The 19,552-nt window shown below is 58.6% G+C and overlaps 1 protein-coding gene across 7 annotated transcripts; it reads left to right on the plus strand.

Annotated features, from left to right (window-relative positions):
- RECQL4 (RecQ like helicase 4) lies at positions 1,374–18,256 on the plus strand. 7 transcript variants are annotated; one of them, XM_021388041.1, is made up of 20 exons: positions 1,375–1,670; positions 2,123–3,357; positions 3,863–3,962; positions 4,040–4,166; positions 4,726–4,866; positions 4,948–5,088; positions 5,162–5,254; positions 5,325–5,461; positions 6,607–6,879; positions 7,425–7,607; positions 8,677–8,821; positions 10,122–10,402; positions 11,490–11,648; positions 11,931–12,354; positions 13,339–13,468; positions 13,910–14,076; positions 14,168–14,336; positions 15,201–15,375; positions 17,185–17,736; positions 17,817–18,256. In XM_021388041.1, the coding sequence occupies exons 1-19, from the start codon at positions 1,422–1,424 to the stop codon at positions 17,695–17,697; spliced, it is 4,842 nt and encodes a 1,613-aa protein (XP_021243716.1). In that variant the 5' UTR covers positions 1,375–1,421; the 3' UTR covers positions 17,698–17,736; positions 17,817–18,256. The 7 variants fall into 7 exon arrangements, with proteins under 7 accessions (XP_021243719.1, XP_021243716.1, XP_021243717.1 ...); XM_021388042.1 differs by having other exon boundaries at positions 17,858–18,256; XM_021388045.1 differs by having other exon boundaries at positions 2,123–2,183; positions 2,322–3,357; positions 17,185–18,256.

Raw genomic sequence — 19,552 nt, forward strand, 5'->3', positions numbered from 1 at the left:
GACCTGTGGCCAACCAGTGGTGGCCCTCCCTCGTGGTGACCTGTGGCCAACCAGTGGTGGCCCTCCCTCGTGGTGACCTGTGGTCCAGCTCATGAAGTCCTCTCCCTCATGGCTACCTGTGGCCAACTCACGGTAGCCCTCCCACTTGGCAACCTGTGGCCCAACTCATGGTGGCCCCTCCGTCATGGCAATCTGTGGCCCAACTCATAGCAGCCCACAGCCCTTCTTCATGGTTGCCAGTGCCCAACTCTTGGTGGCCCACCGTCATGGCTACCTATGGCCCAACTCATGGTGGCCCACCGTCATGGCTTCCTGTGGCCCAACTCATGGTGGCCCTCCTTCATGGATACCAGTGCCCAACTCATGGTGGCCCTCCATGGATACCAGTGCCCAACTCATGGTGGCCCTCCTTCATGGCTACCTACGGCCCAACTCATGGTGGCCCACAGCTAGCTCGTGGCATCCCACAGCCCATCTTATCATGGCAACCTGCAGCCCAGCTCGTGGTAGCCCATGACCCAACTCACAGTGGCCAGCTCTCAGTTGCCCACAGCCAACTCATGGTGGCCAGCTGCAGACAGCCACCTCTTGGTAGCCCACAGACAACTGCTGGTGACCACCTCTTGGCAGCCCACAGACAACTCATGGTGGCCTACTCGTGGTGGCCAACTGTTGGTTGCCCATTGACAACTCATGGTGGCCACCTCTTGGAAGCTCATAGCTAACTCATGGTGACCAACACATGGTGGCCACTTTTGACTGCCCACAGCCAACTCGCAGTGGCCAACTCATGGCCATCAACTCATGGTGGCCGCCTCTTGCCAGCCCTAACCCCAACTCCATGGTGGCCGGTTGCCCACCGCCAGCTCACAGTGGCCAGCTCTTGGTTGCCCACATCCAACTCCATGGTGGCCAGCTCTTGGCAGCCTACACCCAACTCATGCCCACCAACTCATGTTGGCCAACTCATGGTGGCCCCCTGTGTGTTGCCCACCCCCAGCTCACGGTGGCCACCTCTTTGTTTCCTACACCCAACTCCATGGTGGCCACCTCTTGGCAGCCCACACCCAACTCATGGCCACCAAATCATGTTGGCCAACTCCTGGTTGCCCTCTGTTGGTTGCCCACCCTCAACTCACGGTGTCCACCTCTTGGTTGCTCACACCCAACTTATGGTGTCCACCTCTTGGTTTCCCACACCCAATTCCATGGTGGCCACCTCTTGGTTGCCCGCACCCAACTCATGCCCAAGTCTCATTGGCCAGCTCCTGGTTGCCCACTGTTGGTTGCCCCCACCCAACTCATGGTGACTACCTCTTGGTTGCCCACCCCCGATTAGTCCCCAACTCCATGATGGCCACCTCTTGTCAGCCCTAACCCAACTCCATGGTGGCCACCTCTTGGTTGCCCACATCTAACTCATGCCCACCAAGTCCCATTGGCCAACTCCTGGTTGCCCTCTGTTGGTTGCCCACCCCCAACTCACAGTGGCCACCTCTCAGTGTCCTCCATCCACCCGCTTTCTGTCCCCACCACAGGACTCAGGCTGCTGGGGGGCCCACCTGAACCGGCAGCCGAAGGACCCTGGGACACGGCACCACCAACGGGCGTCGGCACCAGCACAGCTCTATGGGATGAGGCTGAAGGCCAACCTGGGCGCAGCCCTACAGGTGTGGGGTTGTGGGGTGGGCACGGCCCCACAGGTATGGGGTGTGTGGTGGGCACGGCCCTACAGATTTAGGGTGGGGTGGGCGCGGCCCTGCAGGTGTGGGGTGTGGGGTTGGCGAGGCCCTACAGATTTGGGATGTGGGGTGGGCATGGCCCTACAGGTGTGGGGTTATTGGGTGGGCAGAGGTTGCTCGGTCCCTCACCAAAGGATGCAGGCCGGCGGTGGGATGCTGTTCCCCCCTAAATGGGGAGGATGTGGGGAGGGTTGCGTGAGGTTTCCCCTGCAGGGAATCCCACGAAGGGAAGGGTTTGGGGGGCAACCCTCACAGGTTGGGAGCGCTGAGCTCTCAGTTGGTTTGGGGTGAAAACGGGCGTTTTTGGGGGCTTTAATGGCATCAGGGCCGCGCGTAAGCACACCTCTGTATTGCCCCGAATTCCCTCTTCTCATCCGCAGGAGACGCCATGGGTGCTCAGGAGGAGCCTGGCCCCCAGGAGGAAACCCACGGCACAGCGTGGTGAGCAGGCCGCCTCCACCACTGCCATGGGCGATGGCACTGATGGTGGCGATGGCGGTGATGGTGGCAATGGCAGTGAACCGACCGACGTCCTCCCCGCCGCCGTGCGCCGGCTGGCGCCGCTCATCCTGGCCGCAGGGCCGAGGCCCCGTCCCCCAGCGGAGCGATTCCAGCAGCTGAAGGAGACGGTGGCGCGGAGGTTGGGGTCGCTCGATCCCAGGTGGCTGCAGCGGTGCCAGGGGACAGCGGAATGCCAAGAGGGGACGCCTGGATCCTCCGAGGAGGCACTGGGATGTGGAATGGGGACAGTGGGACGGGAAGAGGGGTCGCCAAGACCTGAAATGGGGACACTGGGACAGGAAGAGGGGACAAGAGCTGGAGTGTGGACACCAGGACAGGAAGAGGGGATGTTGGGACCTGGAGCAAGGACACGAAAACTTGAAGAGGGGACCCTGGGACCCAAAATGGGGACGCCAGAGCACAAAGAGGGGACATTAGGATGTGAAATGGGGACAAGAGCTGGCATGAGGGCATGGAAATGTGAAATGGGGACACTGGGACCTGAAATGGGGACAGTGGGACGTGAAGAGGGGATGCCAAGATCTGGAGTGGAGACACCAGGACACGAAGAGGGGATGCTGGGACACAACGTGGGGACACTGAGACCCAGGAGGGGGACAACGAGACGCAAAGAGGGGACAGTGGGATGTGAAGAGGGGATGCTGGGAGTGGCAGTGGGGCTGCCAGGACCTGAAATGGGGACACCAGGACGCAAAGAGGTGGGAAGACAGAAGAGAGGGACACCAGGACCCGAAATGGGGACACCAGGAGATGAAGAGGGGACACCAGGACCTGAAATGGGGACACCCAGACCCAAAGCGGCATCTCAGGGTCAGAAAAGGGGGAGGCCAGGACGTGACGAGGGGACACCGGGACCCAAAGGTGACGGCTGTTGTGGCCACGTGCCCAAGGATGGTGCCAGTGGCACGGCTGGGGACAGAGCTGCTGGTGTGAGAAAGCCCGGAGCCGCCCGTGGGAAGAGGCCATGCCCAGAGGACGGCGGGGAGGAGCACGTGGCCACCCCAAAGCGGAGGAGGACAGCGCCATCCCCATCCGAAAACCTTCTGGGTGACTTCGAGGAGGAGAAGCAGCCCAGGGCACTTGGCAAAGCCAGGTGAGTGCCCCCAAACCCGGGTTGCTTTGCTTTGGCTTGTCCCCAGCGGTGCGCGGCTGGAATTCCCGGAGCTGCGCCCGGTAATTAGAGCTAACAAACCTGGGGAGGAGCCACAGTGGCTCCTGCTGAGCCCTGGGCACGAGGAGCCGCTCTGCCATTGGCCGTTCCCCAGCTCCGAAATTTTCCTTCCTTCCTTTTGGCAGCTCCCCATGGGTTTTCCACCTCATTTCCTCCTGCCTTTCCATTCTTTCCACCTTCCCTGGGGCGTTGCAGGCTTCAGCCGCGCTTCAGGAACAAAAGACTTGGGGGATGATCTCCACACGCTGCTCAAAAGCACTTCTCCCATCTGCAGCACTCGCAAAAGAGCAAATTTGGAGTGACGGGGTGGGGGGGGCCGCTTCTTCCCATTAGAATCTCTGCCCCCTCGGGTGAGCTCCTGCTGTCACGGGGTCCCGGTGGCAGAGGGGCTCTGAGGCGTTCCTGACGGTGCCGTGCTTTCCCGCAGAGCCCCTCAGCGGCCCCATGGCAACTTTGTGCGCCTCAACCTGAAGAGCAGATCCCACGTGCGGGGTGGCGCGCCGCGGGGAAGGCAACTCCGCAGGCAGGTACAGGAGTGGGGCAGGCTGCAGCAGCGCCCAGGGGAGGAAAGGAGCGGGGTGGAACAGCGTGAAACCCCCCACAGGTGTGGAAGGAGAAGTGGCGGAAGAAAGCAGTGCGGTTTGGAGGCGGTGCAGCCCTGGGTCGGAGCTCTGATGTTTGCTTCAGGTGCGGCGCAACCGGGCACTGGGCAGCGGCATGCCGGGGCAGAGGTGAGCGGCTTGGGGATCTCAGCACCACCCGTCTCCTTGTGGTCCTGGGTCCATATGGGCACCACCACCATCTCCAGCTCTTTCTGGGTCCATATGGGCACCATCACCATCTCCTCCTGCTCCTTCTGGCTCCATATGGGCACCACCACCATCTCCTCCTGCTCCTTCTGGCTCCATATGGGCACCACCACCATCTCCTNCACCATCTCCTCCTGCTCCTTCTGGCTCCATATGGGCACCACCACCATCTCCTCCTGCTCCTTCTGGCTCCATATGGGCACCACCACCATCTCCTGCTCCTTCTGTGTCCATATGGGCACCACAGCCATCACCTCCTGCTCCTTCTGGGTCTGTATGGGCACCACCATCTCCTGCTCATTCTGGGTCCATATGGGTGCCACCATCTCGTTGTGGTCCTGGGTCCATGCAGGCATCACAATCTCCTGCTCCTCCTGGGTCCATATGGGCACCACCATCTCCACCTCTTTCTCCTTCTGGGTCCATATGTGCACCACCACTTCCATCTCCTTGAGGACCCACCATCTCTTCTTCCCTTCAGACACCGCTGCCCACGCACTGCCGCCAGCAGAACCTGTCCATCCCAACGATGAAGGAGAGGAGGAGGAGGAGGAGGACGATCCCCTGCCCACGCTGGAGGAGGTGGCCCGCCGGACCAACACCATTTACCGGGAGCTCCCCGGTGAGAGCCCCCACAGCCCCCAGAGCGTTCCCCGCTGCCCCGCAGCCCCGGTGCTGCACTGACCGCTGCCTCCACCCCCAGCATCGAGCGGTGACCGGGACAGAGCTGAGCTCGAGGGGCCAACCCCATACCTGGACGTGCAGCGGCCACCCTACGAGCCCCCCACACCCCCTGCACCTGTGGAGCCCCTCTACAGCTTGGGGCTGGACGGGAAGCCACCAGGTGAGGCCGCGGCCACATTTCCAGTCCCGATCTTGCATCTCCCTGCTCCTGACCCCCTCCGTCTTCTGCCCAGAGACCCCTGGGGAGGTGCTGGACGCACTCTCGGAGCTGGGCTACAACTCATTCCGCCCCGGCCAGGAGGTGGCCATCATGAGGATCCTCTCAGGTGCGTTTCCTCCCACTCTGTCCCGCTCACTGTGTCCCCTCCGTTCCCCCAACCCTCTTACCCCCCGCAGGGCTCTCCACCTTGGTCGTGCTCCCCACGGGGATGGGGAAGTCACTGTGCTACCAGCTGCCTGCCTTCCTGTACCACAAACGCTCGCGGAGCATCGCACTGGTGGTCTCCCCATTGGTGTCGCTGATGGATGACCAGGTACCCCCACGTTTCCATCCTGCTGCTCACTGACAACGGGGGCAGCTCCATGTCACTGAAGTGAAAGGAAAAAAGTCCAGAAAAGACAGGAAAAGTCCAACCCCAACCTCATCATCTCCACGACCACAAATAGAACCATGGAATCATTAGGGTTGGAGATGACCTCCAACATCCCCACCCCACCATGACCCTAAATAGAATCCTTAGGGTTGGAGATGACCTCCAACATCCCCACCCCGCCATGACCCTAAATAGAATCTTTAGGGTTGAAGATCTCCAAGATCCCCAACCCCACTGTGTCCCAAAATAGAACCGTAGATTCATTATGGTTGGAGAAGACTTCCAAGAACCCCACCCCATCCCCACCACGACCCTAAATAGAATCCTTTGGGTCAGAGAAGACCTTCAAGATCCCCAAATCCATCGTGTCCCAAAATAGAACCATAGAATCTTTATGGTTGGAGAAGATCTCCAAGAACCCCACCCAATGCCCACCATGACCCTAAATAGAATCCTTAGGGTTGGAGAAGATCTCCAACATCCCCACCCCATCATGACCCTAAGTAGAATCAGTAGAATTGGAGAAGACCTCCAAGGTCCCTGACTTAACCCCACTATGACCATAAACAGAATCCTTAGTGTTGAAGAAGACCTCCAGCATCCCCAACCCAACCCCACTGTGACCCTAAATAGTATCCTTAGGGTTGGAGAAGACCTCCAAGGTCCCCAACCCAACCCCACCATGATCCTAAATAGAATCCTTAGGGCTGGAGAAGACCTCCAACATCCCCAACCCAACTCTGCCATGTCCCTGAATAGAATCCTTAGGGTTGGAGAAGACCTCTCAGATCCCCAACCCAACCCCACCATGACCCTAAATGGAATCACAAGGGTTGAAGAGGACCTCCAGGTTCCCCACCGTGACCATAAATAGAATCCTTAGGGCTGGAGAAGACCTCCCAGATCCCCACCCCACCCCACCATGTCCCCCAGTGCCACATCTCCCCATTTCCTCAACCCCTCCCGGGACGGTGCCCCCTCCACTTCCCTTGGGCCAACCCTGGGCCGCTCTTCCCAAGGAGAATGTTCCCCCACATCACATCCCGTCACATTTCATCAGTCACATCGTGTCACTCTGCCTGCAGGTGTCGGGGCTCCCTCCGTGCCTCCGTGCCGTCTGCGTGCACTCGCAGCTGAGCCGTGGGCAGCGGGACGCAGCGGTGCAGCGCGTGCGGGAGGGCTCTGCGCAGGTGCTGCTGCTCTCCCCCGAAGCGCTGGTGGGTGCAGGTGCCTCGGGCTCCTGCTGCTTGCCCCCCGCCCACCAGCTCCCGCCCGTGGCCTTCGCCTGCATCGACGAAGCTCACTGCGTCTCTGAGTGGTCCCACAACTTCCGTCCCTGCTACCTGCGGCTCTGCAAGGTGCGTGAGGCCCCGCCGCAGGGGGAGTGGCCTGGGGACGCTCCTCACCTCCTCCTCCTCCTCCTCCTCCCGCCATCTTCCTCATCCTTGTCATCCTCCTCACTGTCATCCTCTTCATCATCCTCCTCTTCTTGCTGTCCTCTTGCCATTTTTCTCATCCTCTTGTCACCATCTTCCTCCTCATCTTACTCCTTGTCCTCCTCCTCTTGTCACCATCTTCCTCTGCATCCTCTTCTTCTGGTTGCCACCTTCCTCCTCCTCCCCTTGCTGTTTTCCTCCTCTCATCCTCCTCTCACCGTCTTCCTCCTCTCATCCTCACCGTCTTCCTCCTCCTCCCCTCCTCCTCCCATCCTCCTCCTCTTGCTGTCTTCCTCCCTCTCCTCTTCCTTATCCATTCTTCATTCTCCTCCACCCACTACCTTCTTCCTCCTCCTCCTCCTCCTGCCATCCTCCTCTCCCCATTTTCCTCCTCCTTTCCCCATCTTCCTCCTGCTCATCCTCCTCCTCTTATCCTCCCTGTCCCTGCTGTCCCCATCCTGCTGCAGGTGCTCCGGGACCACCTGGGCGTCCGCTGCTTCCTGGCTCTGACGGCCACAGCCACCCTGGCGACGGCGCGGGACGTGGCGGCACAGCTCGGCATCCCGCAGGAGGATGGCATCGCCGTGCGGTGTGCCGCAGTGCCGCACAACCTGCGCCTCTCCGTGTCCGTGGAGCAGGACCGGGACCGGGTAGGAGTGGGGTGGGGGTGGGGTTAGGGGATAGGTAGGGATGGGATGGGGATGGGGACGGGGACAGGGAATGGGTGGGGAATGGGACGAGGATGAGAATGGGGATGGGGTGCAGACGGGGACCAGGTAGGGATGGGGACGAGATGGGATGAGGACGGGGTACGGGTGGGAACCGGTGGGTACAGGGAGAGGGTGTGAACTGGGAGCTGGTAGGGACTGGGATGGGGTAGGAATGGGGACTGGGACAAGGACCGGGTAGGGATGGGAATGGAATGTCAACAGGGACCGGGTAGGGACTGGGACAGGGACAGAGTGTGGACAGGGATGAGGTGGGTATACTGCAGGGACAGAGACGGAAAGCGGACAGGGATGGAGCATGGATGGGGACTAGGTAGGGATGGGGATGGGCACAGGGATGGGGATTGGGTGGGGACAAGGACTGAGGAGGGATGGGATAGGGACAGAGTGCGAATTGGGACAGGATGCAGACAGGGACAGGAATGGAGTGCAGACAGGGACGCGTAGGGACTGGGATGGGGTGCAGACTGGGACTGGGTGGGAAGCAGGCGGGGACAGCGACCAGGGAGGGACAGGGTGCAGATAGGAATGGGGACAGACATGGGGATGGGGATTTGCAGGGGCGGGGATTGAGTAGGGATGGGGACTGAGGTCGGGATAGGATGGGGACTGGGTGGGGATAGGACAAGGGCTGGGTAGGGATGGGGCTGGGCACCGGGACAGGACCAGGAAGGGGCAAGGATGGATCTGAGCACCGGGACGGGGATTGGGAAGGGATGGAGACACATCTGGGCACTGGGACAGGGATTGGGTAGAGAGGGGGACAGTGCTGGACCCTGCAGCAGTGGTTAGGGGTGGGGATTAGGGCTGTGTGCTGGTAGAACAGCAGATCCCACAAACCTCCCCTCCAAAATCCCACTGTGGCACGCTGGGAAGATGCAGACGCATCCTCGTGCAACCGGATCCCGTGCAGAGATCATCGCTGGGGCTCCCGGGCTCGTTGGTTTGGTTTTCCATTAGCCTCAAACCTCGGTGCCCTTGTTACCCGCAGGCGCTCGTCACCCTGCTGCGCAGCGAGCGCTTCACCATGCTCCGCTCCGTCATCGTCTACTGCACGCGCCGGGAGGACACGGCCCGCGTCGCCGCGCTGCTCCGCACCTGTCTGCAGGACGTGCCGCTCGCTGACACCACACCAGGTATGGAATGCGCCTGCAGCAACAGCGGTGTGCCATGGTGGCCAGGAAGGCCAGTGGAGGTCAATGGTGAGCCATGGTGGCCAGCAGGACAAATGGTGAGCTCTGGTGGCCAACAGGTTGACCGTGAGTCAGGAGTGTGTTCTGTTACCCATTAAGACCAATGATGGGCAGCACTGTGCCCCAGCAGCCAGGAAGGCCAGCGGTGGCCAACAGGTTGATCATTGAGCCAGTAGTGAGTCCTGGTGGCCAAGAAGACCAATGATGGCCAGTGGTGTGCTCTGGTGGCCACAAAGGCCAGCAGTGGCCAACAGGTTGACCGTGAGTCAGGAGTGGGTCCTCATGGCCAACAGTGTTTCCTGGTAGCCGGGAAGACTAATGGAGGCCAACAGTGTGTCCTGGTGACCCGGAAGACCAGTGCTGGCCAACTGGTTGGCCATGAGTCAGCAGTGTGCTCTGGTGGCCAAGAAGGCCAATGGTGGCCAACATTGTGCTCTGGTGGCCAAGAAGGCCAACAGGTTTTCCATGAGTCGGTAGTGAGTCCTTGTGGCCAACAGTGTGTCCTGGTAGCCAGGAAGGCCAAAGGTGGCCAAGAATGTATCCTGCTGGCCAAGAAGGCCAGCGGTGGCCAACAGGTTGATTGTTGAGCCAGTAGTGAGTCCTGATGACCAAGAAGACCAGTAGTGGCCAACAGTGTGCCCTGGCAGCCAAGAAGGCCAGCAGTAGCCAACAGGTTGACTGTGAGTCAAGAGTGAGTCCTGGTGGCCAACAGTGTGTCCCGGTAGCCAAGAAGGCCAACGGTGGCCAACATTGTGCCCAGGTGGCCAGGAAGGCCAACGGTGGCCAACAGGTTGATCGTTGAGCCAGTAGTGAGTCGTAGTGACCAAGAAGACAGGTGGTGACCAGGAGTGTTCCCTGGCAGCCAAGAAGGCCAGCAGTGGCCAACAGGTTGACCGTGAGCCAGTAGTGTGTTCTGGTGGCCAAGAAGGCCAACGGTGGCCAACAGTGTTTCCTGGTGGCCAGGAAGGCCAATGGTGGCCACCATGATGTCCTTGTGGCCAAAAAGACCAACAGTGGCCAACAGGTTGACCATGGGTCAAGAGTGAGTCCTGGTGGCCAACAGTATTTCCTGGTAGCCAAGAAAACCAACAGTGGCCAACATTATGCCCTGGTGGCCAAGGAGACCAACAGTGGCCAACATTGTGCCCTGGTGGCCAGGAAGGCCAGCGGTGGCCAACATTTTGCACAGGTGGCCAAGAAAGCCAACCTTGGCCATCAACGTTTCTTCTTTTCTTTTTTGGAGGAGCCAAGAGTGGCCGCCGCCTCCCCCCTGAGCAGATTGCGGCCGCGTACCATGCCGGGCTGTCGGCTGCCGAGCGGCGCCGTGTGCAAGCCGCCTTCATGCGCGGCCACCTGCGCGTGGTGGTGGCCACCGTGGCTTTCGGGATGGGCTTGGACAAGCCGGACGTGCGCGCCGTGGTGCACTACCACATGCCGCGCAACTTCGAGAGCTATGTGCAGGAGATCGGGCGCGCCGGGCGCGATGGCAAGCCGGCACGGTGCCACCTCTTCCTGGACCCCGAGGTGCCACTCTGGGGGTTTGGGGGGGGTCCCCTAAATCTGGTGGTTGGTGTTGGGGAGTTGTTGGGGTGACGCAAGGAGTTCTAAAAGGTGTTGGGAACGATTTAGGGTGACACTGGGAACCCTGCAAGGTGCTGGGGGGTTTTGGGGTGACACAGAGAACCCTAGATGATGTTGGGGAGTCTTTGAGTAATGCAGGAAACCCTAAAAGATGTTGGGGAGCATTTGGGGGTGACACAAGGAGCCCTAAAACTCACTGGGGAGTCTTTGGAGAACCCTAAAACTCATTGAGGAGACCCAAAACCCACTGGGGTTCCTTTGGGGTGACACAGGGAACCCTAAAAGGCGTTGAGGAGTTGTGGGGGTGTTTCATGGAGCCCTAAGAAGTGTTGGGGATGATTTGGGGTGACACAGGGAACCCTATAAGGTGTTGGGATGTCTTTGGGGGGGACACAGGGAACCCTAAAAGATGTTGGGGAGCATTTGGGGTGACACAAGGAACCCTAAAACTCACTGGGGAGACTTTGGGGAACCCTAAAACTCACTGGGGAGCCCTAAAACCCATTGGGGTCCCCAAATCCCGGTGGGCTCCTTTGGGGTGACACAGGGAAACCTAAAAGGTCTGTGAGGTCTCTGGGGTGACACAGGGAACCCTAAAAGGTATTTGGGGTGACACAGGGAACCCCAAAACTCACTGGGGAGCCTGACAACCCATTGGGGAACACTAAAACCCATTGGGGCTCCTTTGGGGTGACACAGGGGACCCTAAAAGGTGTTGGGGAATCTTTGGAATGTCACAAGGAACCCTAAAACTCACAGTGGAGTCTTTGGGTGACCCTACAACCCACCGGGGAGTCCTACAACCCATTGGGTAACCCTACAACCCATTGGGGAGCCCTATAACCAACCCACTGGGGAGTCCTACAACCCATTGGGGTTCCTTTGAGGTGGCACAGGGAGCCCTAAAAGATATCGAGGAGTCGCTGGGAAGTCCTCCAACACCTTCGGGTGCCTTTGGGGAGCCCTGGAAGGCTCTGGGGCCGCTATGGAGCGCTGTGGTGACGGCGGTGCTGTCCTCTCCCATCCCCAGGGCTCAGACCAGCAAGAGCTGCAGCGCCACATCTTCACCGACGCCGTGGATTTCTTCACCATCAAGAAGCTGGTGCGGGCTGCCTGCCCACCGTGCAAGTGCCAGGAGCTGCAGCAGCTGCACCAAGACCTGGCCACGGTGGGCGGGGAGAGGGAGGAAGTAAGGGAAGGAGGAAGGAAGGAAAGGAGGGAGTAAGGGAGGGAGGAAGGAGGGAGGAAGGGAGGAAGGAAGAATGGAGGAAGGGAGGGAAGGAGTAAGGAAGGGATTTTTGGTGGCGTGGTTGGGTCACGGTCATCTCCTTGGGGGCAGGGTTGGCATGGACTCCCAGGGTGGGTTGGGGTGAGCCCAAGGGTGGGGTGACCCTGGGGGTGGGGTGACCCTAAGGGTTGGCCAGCGGGCACAGGAGGGAGGAATTGGCCTCAGTTCTGCTGTCCATGATAGTGGGGGGAGGGGAGCGACAGTGAGATGGTTGCGCTCCGGGAGGACAACGGTGACAAGGAGCGGCAGAACGGTGACATCGGGTCGTCAGAGCAGAACGGTGATGCTGTGACGTCAGAGCGGGATGGTGACACCAGGACGTCAGAGCAGAACGGTGATGCTGTGACATCAGAGCAGAACGGTGACACCGGGACGTCAGAGCGGGACGGTGACGCTGTGACGTCACAGCGGGATGGTGACACTGTGACATCAGAGCAGAACGGTGATGCTGTGACGTCAGAGCGGGACGGTGACATTGTGACGTCAGAGTGGGATGGTGATGCTGTGATGTCAGAGTGGGACGAGGAGCGACAGCGTGTCTGCTACAAACACGAGCGCGCCATCCCCATTGAGAGCACCGTGCAGTCCCTGGACATGAGGGAGGAAGGTGAGCGGGGAACAGGAGCAGGGGGTCCCAGAACAGAACTGGGAATGGGAGCTGAGTGTCCGGAAAGGGAACTGGGAACAGGATCAGTGTGTCCTAAAAGGGAACTGGGAATGGGGTTGTGACGTCCCCAAACGGAACTGGGAATGGGGTTGGGATATCCTGAAAAGGAACTGGGAATGGGTCTGGAACGTCCAAAAAGGGAACTGGGAATGGGATTGGATGTTCCAGAAAGGGAACTGGGAATGGGATCGGGCTGTCCCAACATGGGAACGGGATTGGGATGTCCCAAAAGGGAGCTAGGAGTGGGATAGGGATGTCCTGAAAGGGAACTGGGAATGGGGTTAGATGTTCCAGAAAGAGAACTGGGAATGGGATTGGGACATCCCAGTATTGGAAGGGGATCAGGGTGTCCCAAAAGGGAACTGGGAATGGGATTGGGATATCCTGAAAGGAAGCTGGGATAGGGCATCCCAAAAGGGAACTGGGAATCGGATCAAGACGTCTCAAAAGGGAACTGGGACTGGAATCAGGATGTTCCTGAAAGGGAACTGAGAACGAGATTGGGACGGCCTAGAAGGGAGCTGGGAATGGGATTGGGATGTCCCAGAAATTGAACTGGGAATGGAATCAGGACATCCTGAATGGGAGCTAGGAATGGGATTGAGATGTCTCAAAAGAGAACTGGGAACATTCCCAGTATGGGAATGGGCAATGTCCCACAAGGGAACTGGGAGTGGGATTGGGGCATCCCAAAAGGAAACTGGGAATGGGATAGGGATGTCCCAAGGGGAACTGGGAATGGGATTAGGTGTTCCGGAAATGGAACTGGGAATGGGATCGGGACATTCTGAAAGGGGGCCGGGAATGGGATTGGGACATCCCAAAAGAGAACTGGGAATTGGATGGTGACATCTCAGAATGGCACTGGGAATGGGATGGGGACATCCCAAAAGAGAACTGGGACCACCCCCCCGTCCCCTGCAGCCATCGAGACACTGCTGTGCTACCTGGAGCTGCACCCGCGCCACTGGGTCGAGCTGCTGCCCCACACCTACGCGTTCTGCACCGTGCGCTGCTACGGGGGACCCCGGCAGCTCCGGGCTGCAGCACAGAGGTGGGGACAAAGTGATGGTGGTGGGATGGAGCTGGAGGCACTGGGGACAAAACGATGGCATTGGGGACAGAGCTGTGGGTGTTGGGGACAAACCACCAGTGTTGGGGATGGAGCTGGGGGGCACTGGGAACAAATTACGGCATTGTGGCCGCATGACACTGGGATTGGCCAGTGAAGCATCTCACCATGTTCCCCATTTTGGAGTTCTGAGCCCACTTTTGGAGGTTCTGATCCCACTTTTGGGGGTTCTGATCCCACTTTTGGGGGTTCTGAGCCCACTTTTGGTGGTTCTAATCCCATTTTTTGTGGTTCTGATCCCACTTTAGGGGTTCTGATCCCACTTTTGGGCTTCTGATCCCACTTTAGGGGTTCCGAGCCCATTTTTGGGGGTTCTGAGCCCATTTGTGGTGCTTCTGAGCCCATTTCCCTTGCCCTCCCCAGCTGTCCCCCCCTCGCTGTCGCCCTGGCCCGCGAGCGCCTTTCGGGCCAGCATCACCTCCCCTCGTCCTCCCTGCACTTCGACGTCGTCTCGCTCAGCGACTCCATGGGCTGGGAGCTGCCACTGGTCAAGCGCGCCCTGCGCCGCCTGCAGTGGGACCAGCACCCAGGTATCCCCGGGTGAGGTGACACCGCCGGGTGAGGTGACACCACCACAGGTGTCACCTCACCCAGGTGAGGTGACTCTCGTTGTCCCGGCAGCCGGCCGTGTGCTGGTGGAGTTCTCGGAGCTCTCCTTCCACCTCCGCTCCTATGGGGACCTGAGCGCGGCCGAGCTGGACGCCGCCTGCTCCTTCCTGCACCGCCGGGTGCTGGCCCGCCAGGAGGGGGCATTGCGCCAGCTGCGCGCCTGCCGCCGTGCCTTCTGCAGGTAGGCCTGGGGAGCCCCCCTCATCCAAGATCCCACCACCCCCCACGGTTCGGGGCTCCCCATGTCCCCCAGTTTGTGGCTCCTCGCATCCCCACCCCCGCATTCTTCATTTTGGAGTTCCCCACGCCCCCCATTTTGGGGTGCCCCGTGTCTTCTACTGTGGGGTTCCCAGCGTCCTTTGTTTTGGGGTTCCTTATATCTTCCATTTTGGGGCTCCCCACATCCCCCACTTTGGGGTTCCCAGTACCCCCCATCTGGGGCTCCCCAAATTCCCCCACTTGAGGCTCCTGTTGTTCCCCATTTTGGGGTTCCGAGCATCCCTCATTCTGGAACTCCCCACGTCCCCCATTTGGGGTGCCCAGTGTCTCACATTGTGAGGTTCTCAGCATTCCCCGTCTTGAGGCTCACAGTATCCTTCATTGTGGGCTTCCTTACGTCTCCCATTTTGGGGTTTCCAGTATCTCCCATTTGGGGCTCTCAGCACCCCCCATTTTGGGCTTCCCAGTATCCCCCACTTGGGGCTTCCCACATTCTCCCACTTGGGGCTCCTGCTGTCCCCCATTTTGAGGCTCCTGGTGTTCCCTGTTTTGGGGCTCCCAATGTCCCTCCCTTTTGGCGTTCCCAGAATCCCCCATTCTGGGACTCCCCACATCTTCCATTTGGGATTCCCAGTGCCCCTCTTTGGGATTCTCGACTCCTCCCATTTGGGATTCCCAGTGCTCCCATTTGGGATTCCCAGCGTCCCCCATTTGGGACTCCAGTGCCCCTATTTAGGATTCCCAGTGCCCCCCATCTGGGACTCCTGGCGCGTCCATGTGGGGCAGCTGTGGGGCCATGGGCTGGCTCTGACTGTGTGGGGCACAGCGTGGCCTTTCAGGGCTGTGACCCACGGCCTGAGGAGGAGGAGGAGGAGGAGCGAAGCTGCCGGCTGAAGGCACTGCTGCGGGACTACTTCGAGAAGGAGACGCACGGCAAGGCAGCGCACGGCTGCGAGAGCGAGGAGGAGGATGAGGAGGAGGAAGGTCCTGGTGATGTAGATGTGAGCATTTCCCTCTTTTGTGGGACGCCAAGTTGGCTGAAATCGCTTCTTGTGGGCTTAAAATGGAGCGTGTCCTGCCTGCCTTCATGCCTGGGCCCCTCCCACAGCTCCTCTGGTACCTCACTATCCCAGTCCATCCCAGTCAGTCCCAATCAATCCCACTCCATCCCAGTCAGCCCCAGTCCATCTCAATCCATTCCAGTCCATCCCAGTTAGTCCCAGTCCATCCCAGTCAGCCCTGGTCAACGCCAGTCCATCCCAGTTAGTCCCAGTCCATCTCAATCCATTCCAGTCCATCCCAGTCAACCCCGATCAATCCCAATCAACCCTGATCCATCCCAATCTGTCATGGATCTTGGTCAATCCCAATCCATCCTGACCAATCCCAATCCAATCCCCATCCATCCCTATCAATCACACTCAACCCTGATCCATCCCAATCCTTTGTGATCAATCCCAATCAATCTCAATCCCATCCCGATCCATCTCGATCCATCGTGATCAACCCTGATCCATCCCAATCCATCATGGTCAATCCCAGTCCAATCCCGTTCCATCCTGATCAACCTTGATCCATCGTGGTCAATCCCAGTCAGCCCCAATCCATCGCGATCATCCTTGATCAATCCCAGTCCATCCTGATCCATCCCAACCATTGTGGATTGTGGTCTATCCCAATCCATCTCAATCATCTCTGATCCATTCCAATCCATCAAGATCAATCTTGATTGATCCAAGTCCACCTCAATCCATCCCCATCCATCCTGACCCATCCCGATCAATCCCATTCAACTCAGATCCATCCCAATCCACTGATCAATCCCAATCCATTGTGATCAATTCCAATCCATCCTGATCATCCCTAATCCATCCCAATCCATCGTGATCAATCCCAATCCAATCCCGATCCATCCTAATCAACCTTGATCCATCCCAATCCATTGTGATCAATCATGATCAATCTCTATCCAGCCCCAATCCATCCCAATCCATTGTGATCAATCCTAACCCATCCCAATCCATCCTAATCAATCATGATCAATCTCTATCCAACCCCAATCCATCCCAGTCCACCCCAATCCATCCCAGTCAATCCTGATCCATCGCAATCCATCCTGATCAATCCTTGACCCATCCTGCCCAATCCTGATCCATCCCCATCCATTGTGATCAACCTCAATCCAATCCTGATCCTTCCCTACCAATCTCAATCAACCCTGATCCATCCCAATCAATCCTAATCAATCCCAGTCCATCCCAATCCATTGTGATCCATCCCAGTCAATCCCAGTCAACCCCAATCCACCTCAATCCATCCCAATCCATCCCAATCAACCCTGATCTATCCCGATCCATTCTAATCAATCATGATCAATCTCTATCCAACCCTGATCCATCCTGAACGACCCCAATCCATCCCGGTCCATCTTGATGCATCCTGATCCATCTCAATACATCCTGCTCAATCCTCGATCCATCCTGATCTATCCTCGATCCATCCCAATCCATCCTGATCAATCCTTAATCCATCCTGATCCATCCCAATGCATCCTGATCCATCTCAATAAATCTCCGATTCATCCCAGTCCGTCCTGATCAATCCTCGATCTGTCCCAATGCATCCCGATCAATCCTCGATCCATCCTGATCCATCCCGGTTCATCCCGATCCATCCCAATCCATCCCAGTCCACCCTGCTCCCCTCACCAGTGCCCATCAGGGGTCTCCCCCCTCCCCCACTGTTGGGGCAGAGTCTGGGGGTCCCACCCACTCTGCAGCGCGCCATTTCTCCCTGCCCCTCCCCCCCAGGAGAGCCGTGTCCGCGCCGACATCCGCCGCTTCCTCTCCATCCACCGCGACGAGAGCTTCTCGGCCCGGGCCGTGGCCCGCATCTTCCACGGCATTGGTATGGCACCACCGGGAGATGGGATCTGGCGGGAAATCACCCCAAAAAATACCATTCCCTTCCCATTTGGGATTCCCAACTCTTCCCATTTGAGATTCCCAGTGCCTCCACCCCATCCCCCCCCGGCCCCGGCGCGCCGTGCCTCACATCTTCCATGGCATCGGTACAGCACCACTGGAAGATGGGATCTGGGGGGAAATCACCCCAAAAAATACCACCCCCCCAACCCCAGTGCGCCATGCCCTCCCGCTGAGGCTTCTCGGGGGCTGGGGGGGGGGGTGTCCCTTGGCGCAGGCAGCCCTCGTTACCCTGCTCAGATCTACGGCCGCGACCGCCGCTTCTGGCGGCAGCACCTTGGCGTCAGCTTCCAGCGCCTCGCCCGCCTGGCAGCACATGAGATCCTGGCCCTGCGCTGACGGCACCGCGCTTTGCTGGGCATCCTCGAGGTCCTCCAGGTGTGCTCATCATCTCCAGGACATACCCATGATCCACAGGATGTTCCCCACGGTCCTCAAGATGTTCTCATTGTCACCAGGACATCTCTGTTGTCCTCAAAGTGGTTCTCATCATCTCCAGGACGTCCCCAGAGTCTCCAAGACATCACTGTGGTCTAAAGGACATTCACATGGTCCTCAAGATGTTCTCATCATCTCCAGAATGTCCCCACGGTCTCCAGGACGTCACTGTGGACCTCAGGATGTCCCCGTGGTCCTCAAGATGTTCTCATCATCTCCAGGACATCCCCATGGCCCTCAGGACATCCCCATGGTCCTCAAGATGTTCTCATTGTCACCAGGACATCACCTTGGTCCTCAAGATGTTCTCATTGTCACCAGGCCATCCCTGTGGTCTTCAGGATGTCTCCAGGGTCACCAGGACATCCCCATGGTCCCCATTGCGGAGCCACCGGGCTCCCTCCATTTTCGGATTGTTAATGGTGCATTTAATAAATGCGATGATTTTTTTTTTTTGTAATTGTTTTTCCACCTCTGCTGTGGTCGTGTCCCCATGTCCCTGTGTCCCCGTGTCCGCACAGCCCCTTGTGTCACCCCCCCAGCTCTGTCCCTCCATGAGAGGACCCCAACCCCTACACAACAGTGGCCGGGAGCCCCAACCCCATGGGGACACAGGGGGGACCTGGGGACACAGGGATGAGGTTGGGGACATAGGGATGGGTTGGGGAAACCTGGATGACGTTGGGCACATAGGGATGGGTTGGGGACACAAAGAGGTTGGGGACATGGGGATGCGTTTGGGACACAAAAAGTCTAGGGCACAAGGGTGGGTTGGGGACATGGGGATGAGGTTGGAGACGCAAAGAGGTTGAGGAGATGGGGGTGAGGTTGGGGACACAGGCATGGGCTGGGGACACAAAGAGACTGGGGACACAGATGAGTTTGCGGACATGAGTGGGGCTGGGGACACCAGGATGAGGCTGGGGACATGGGGACGGGTGTGGGGACGCCTATGGGGACAGGAGGGGCCACAAAGCAGGGTTCGATGTGGGACGTGAACGGGGGGAGCACTCGGCCCCACATCCCAATGGGATCCCGCCTGCCAGTGTAACCCCATATCCCACTGTGACCCCACATCCCATTGTACACCCATATCCCATCGTAACCCCATAACTCGGTGTGACCACATATCCTGGTGTGACTCCATATACCATTGTCACCCCATAACCCACTGTGACCCCACATAACATTCTGAGACCGTATCCCACTGTCACCCCATATCCTCATGTGACCCCATGTCCCATTGTGACAACATGACCCATTGTGACCCCATGTCCAATAGTGACCCCATATCCGACTGTGAACCCACATCCCAGTGTGATCCCGTAACGACATTGTGACCCCATATCCCACTGTGTAACCCCACATCCCATTGTGACTCCAGATCCCACTGCGACACCATATCCCAGTATGACCCCTTATCCCGGTGTGACACCATATCCCACTGTGACCCCATCTCTGAAGCATGACCCCATATCCCATTATGACCCAATATCCCAGTATGACCCCATAACCCAGTGCAACCCCGTATCCCATTGTGACCCCATATCCCCATTGTGGCACCATATCCCCATTGTTGCGCCATATCCCTATTGTGACCCCATTTTCAAGTGTGACCCCACATCCCATTTTGACCCCACATCTCAATTGTGACCCCATATCCTGGTGTGACCCCATATCCCATTGTGACCCCTTATACCCAGTGTGACCCCATATCCAATTGTGATCCCATATCCCAGTGTGACCCCTTGTCCCA

The sequence above is a fragment of the Numida meleagris genome, chromosome 2 (assembly GCF_002078875.1).
Source record: "Numida meleagris isolate 19003 breed g44 Domestic line chromosome 2, NumMel1.0, whole genome shotgun sequence".
NCBI lineage: Eukaryota > Metazoa > Chordata > Aves > Galliformes > Numididae > Numida > Numida meleagris.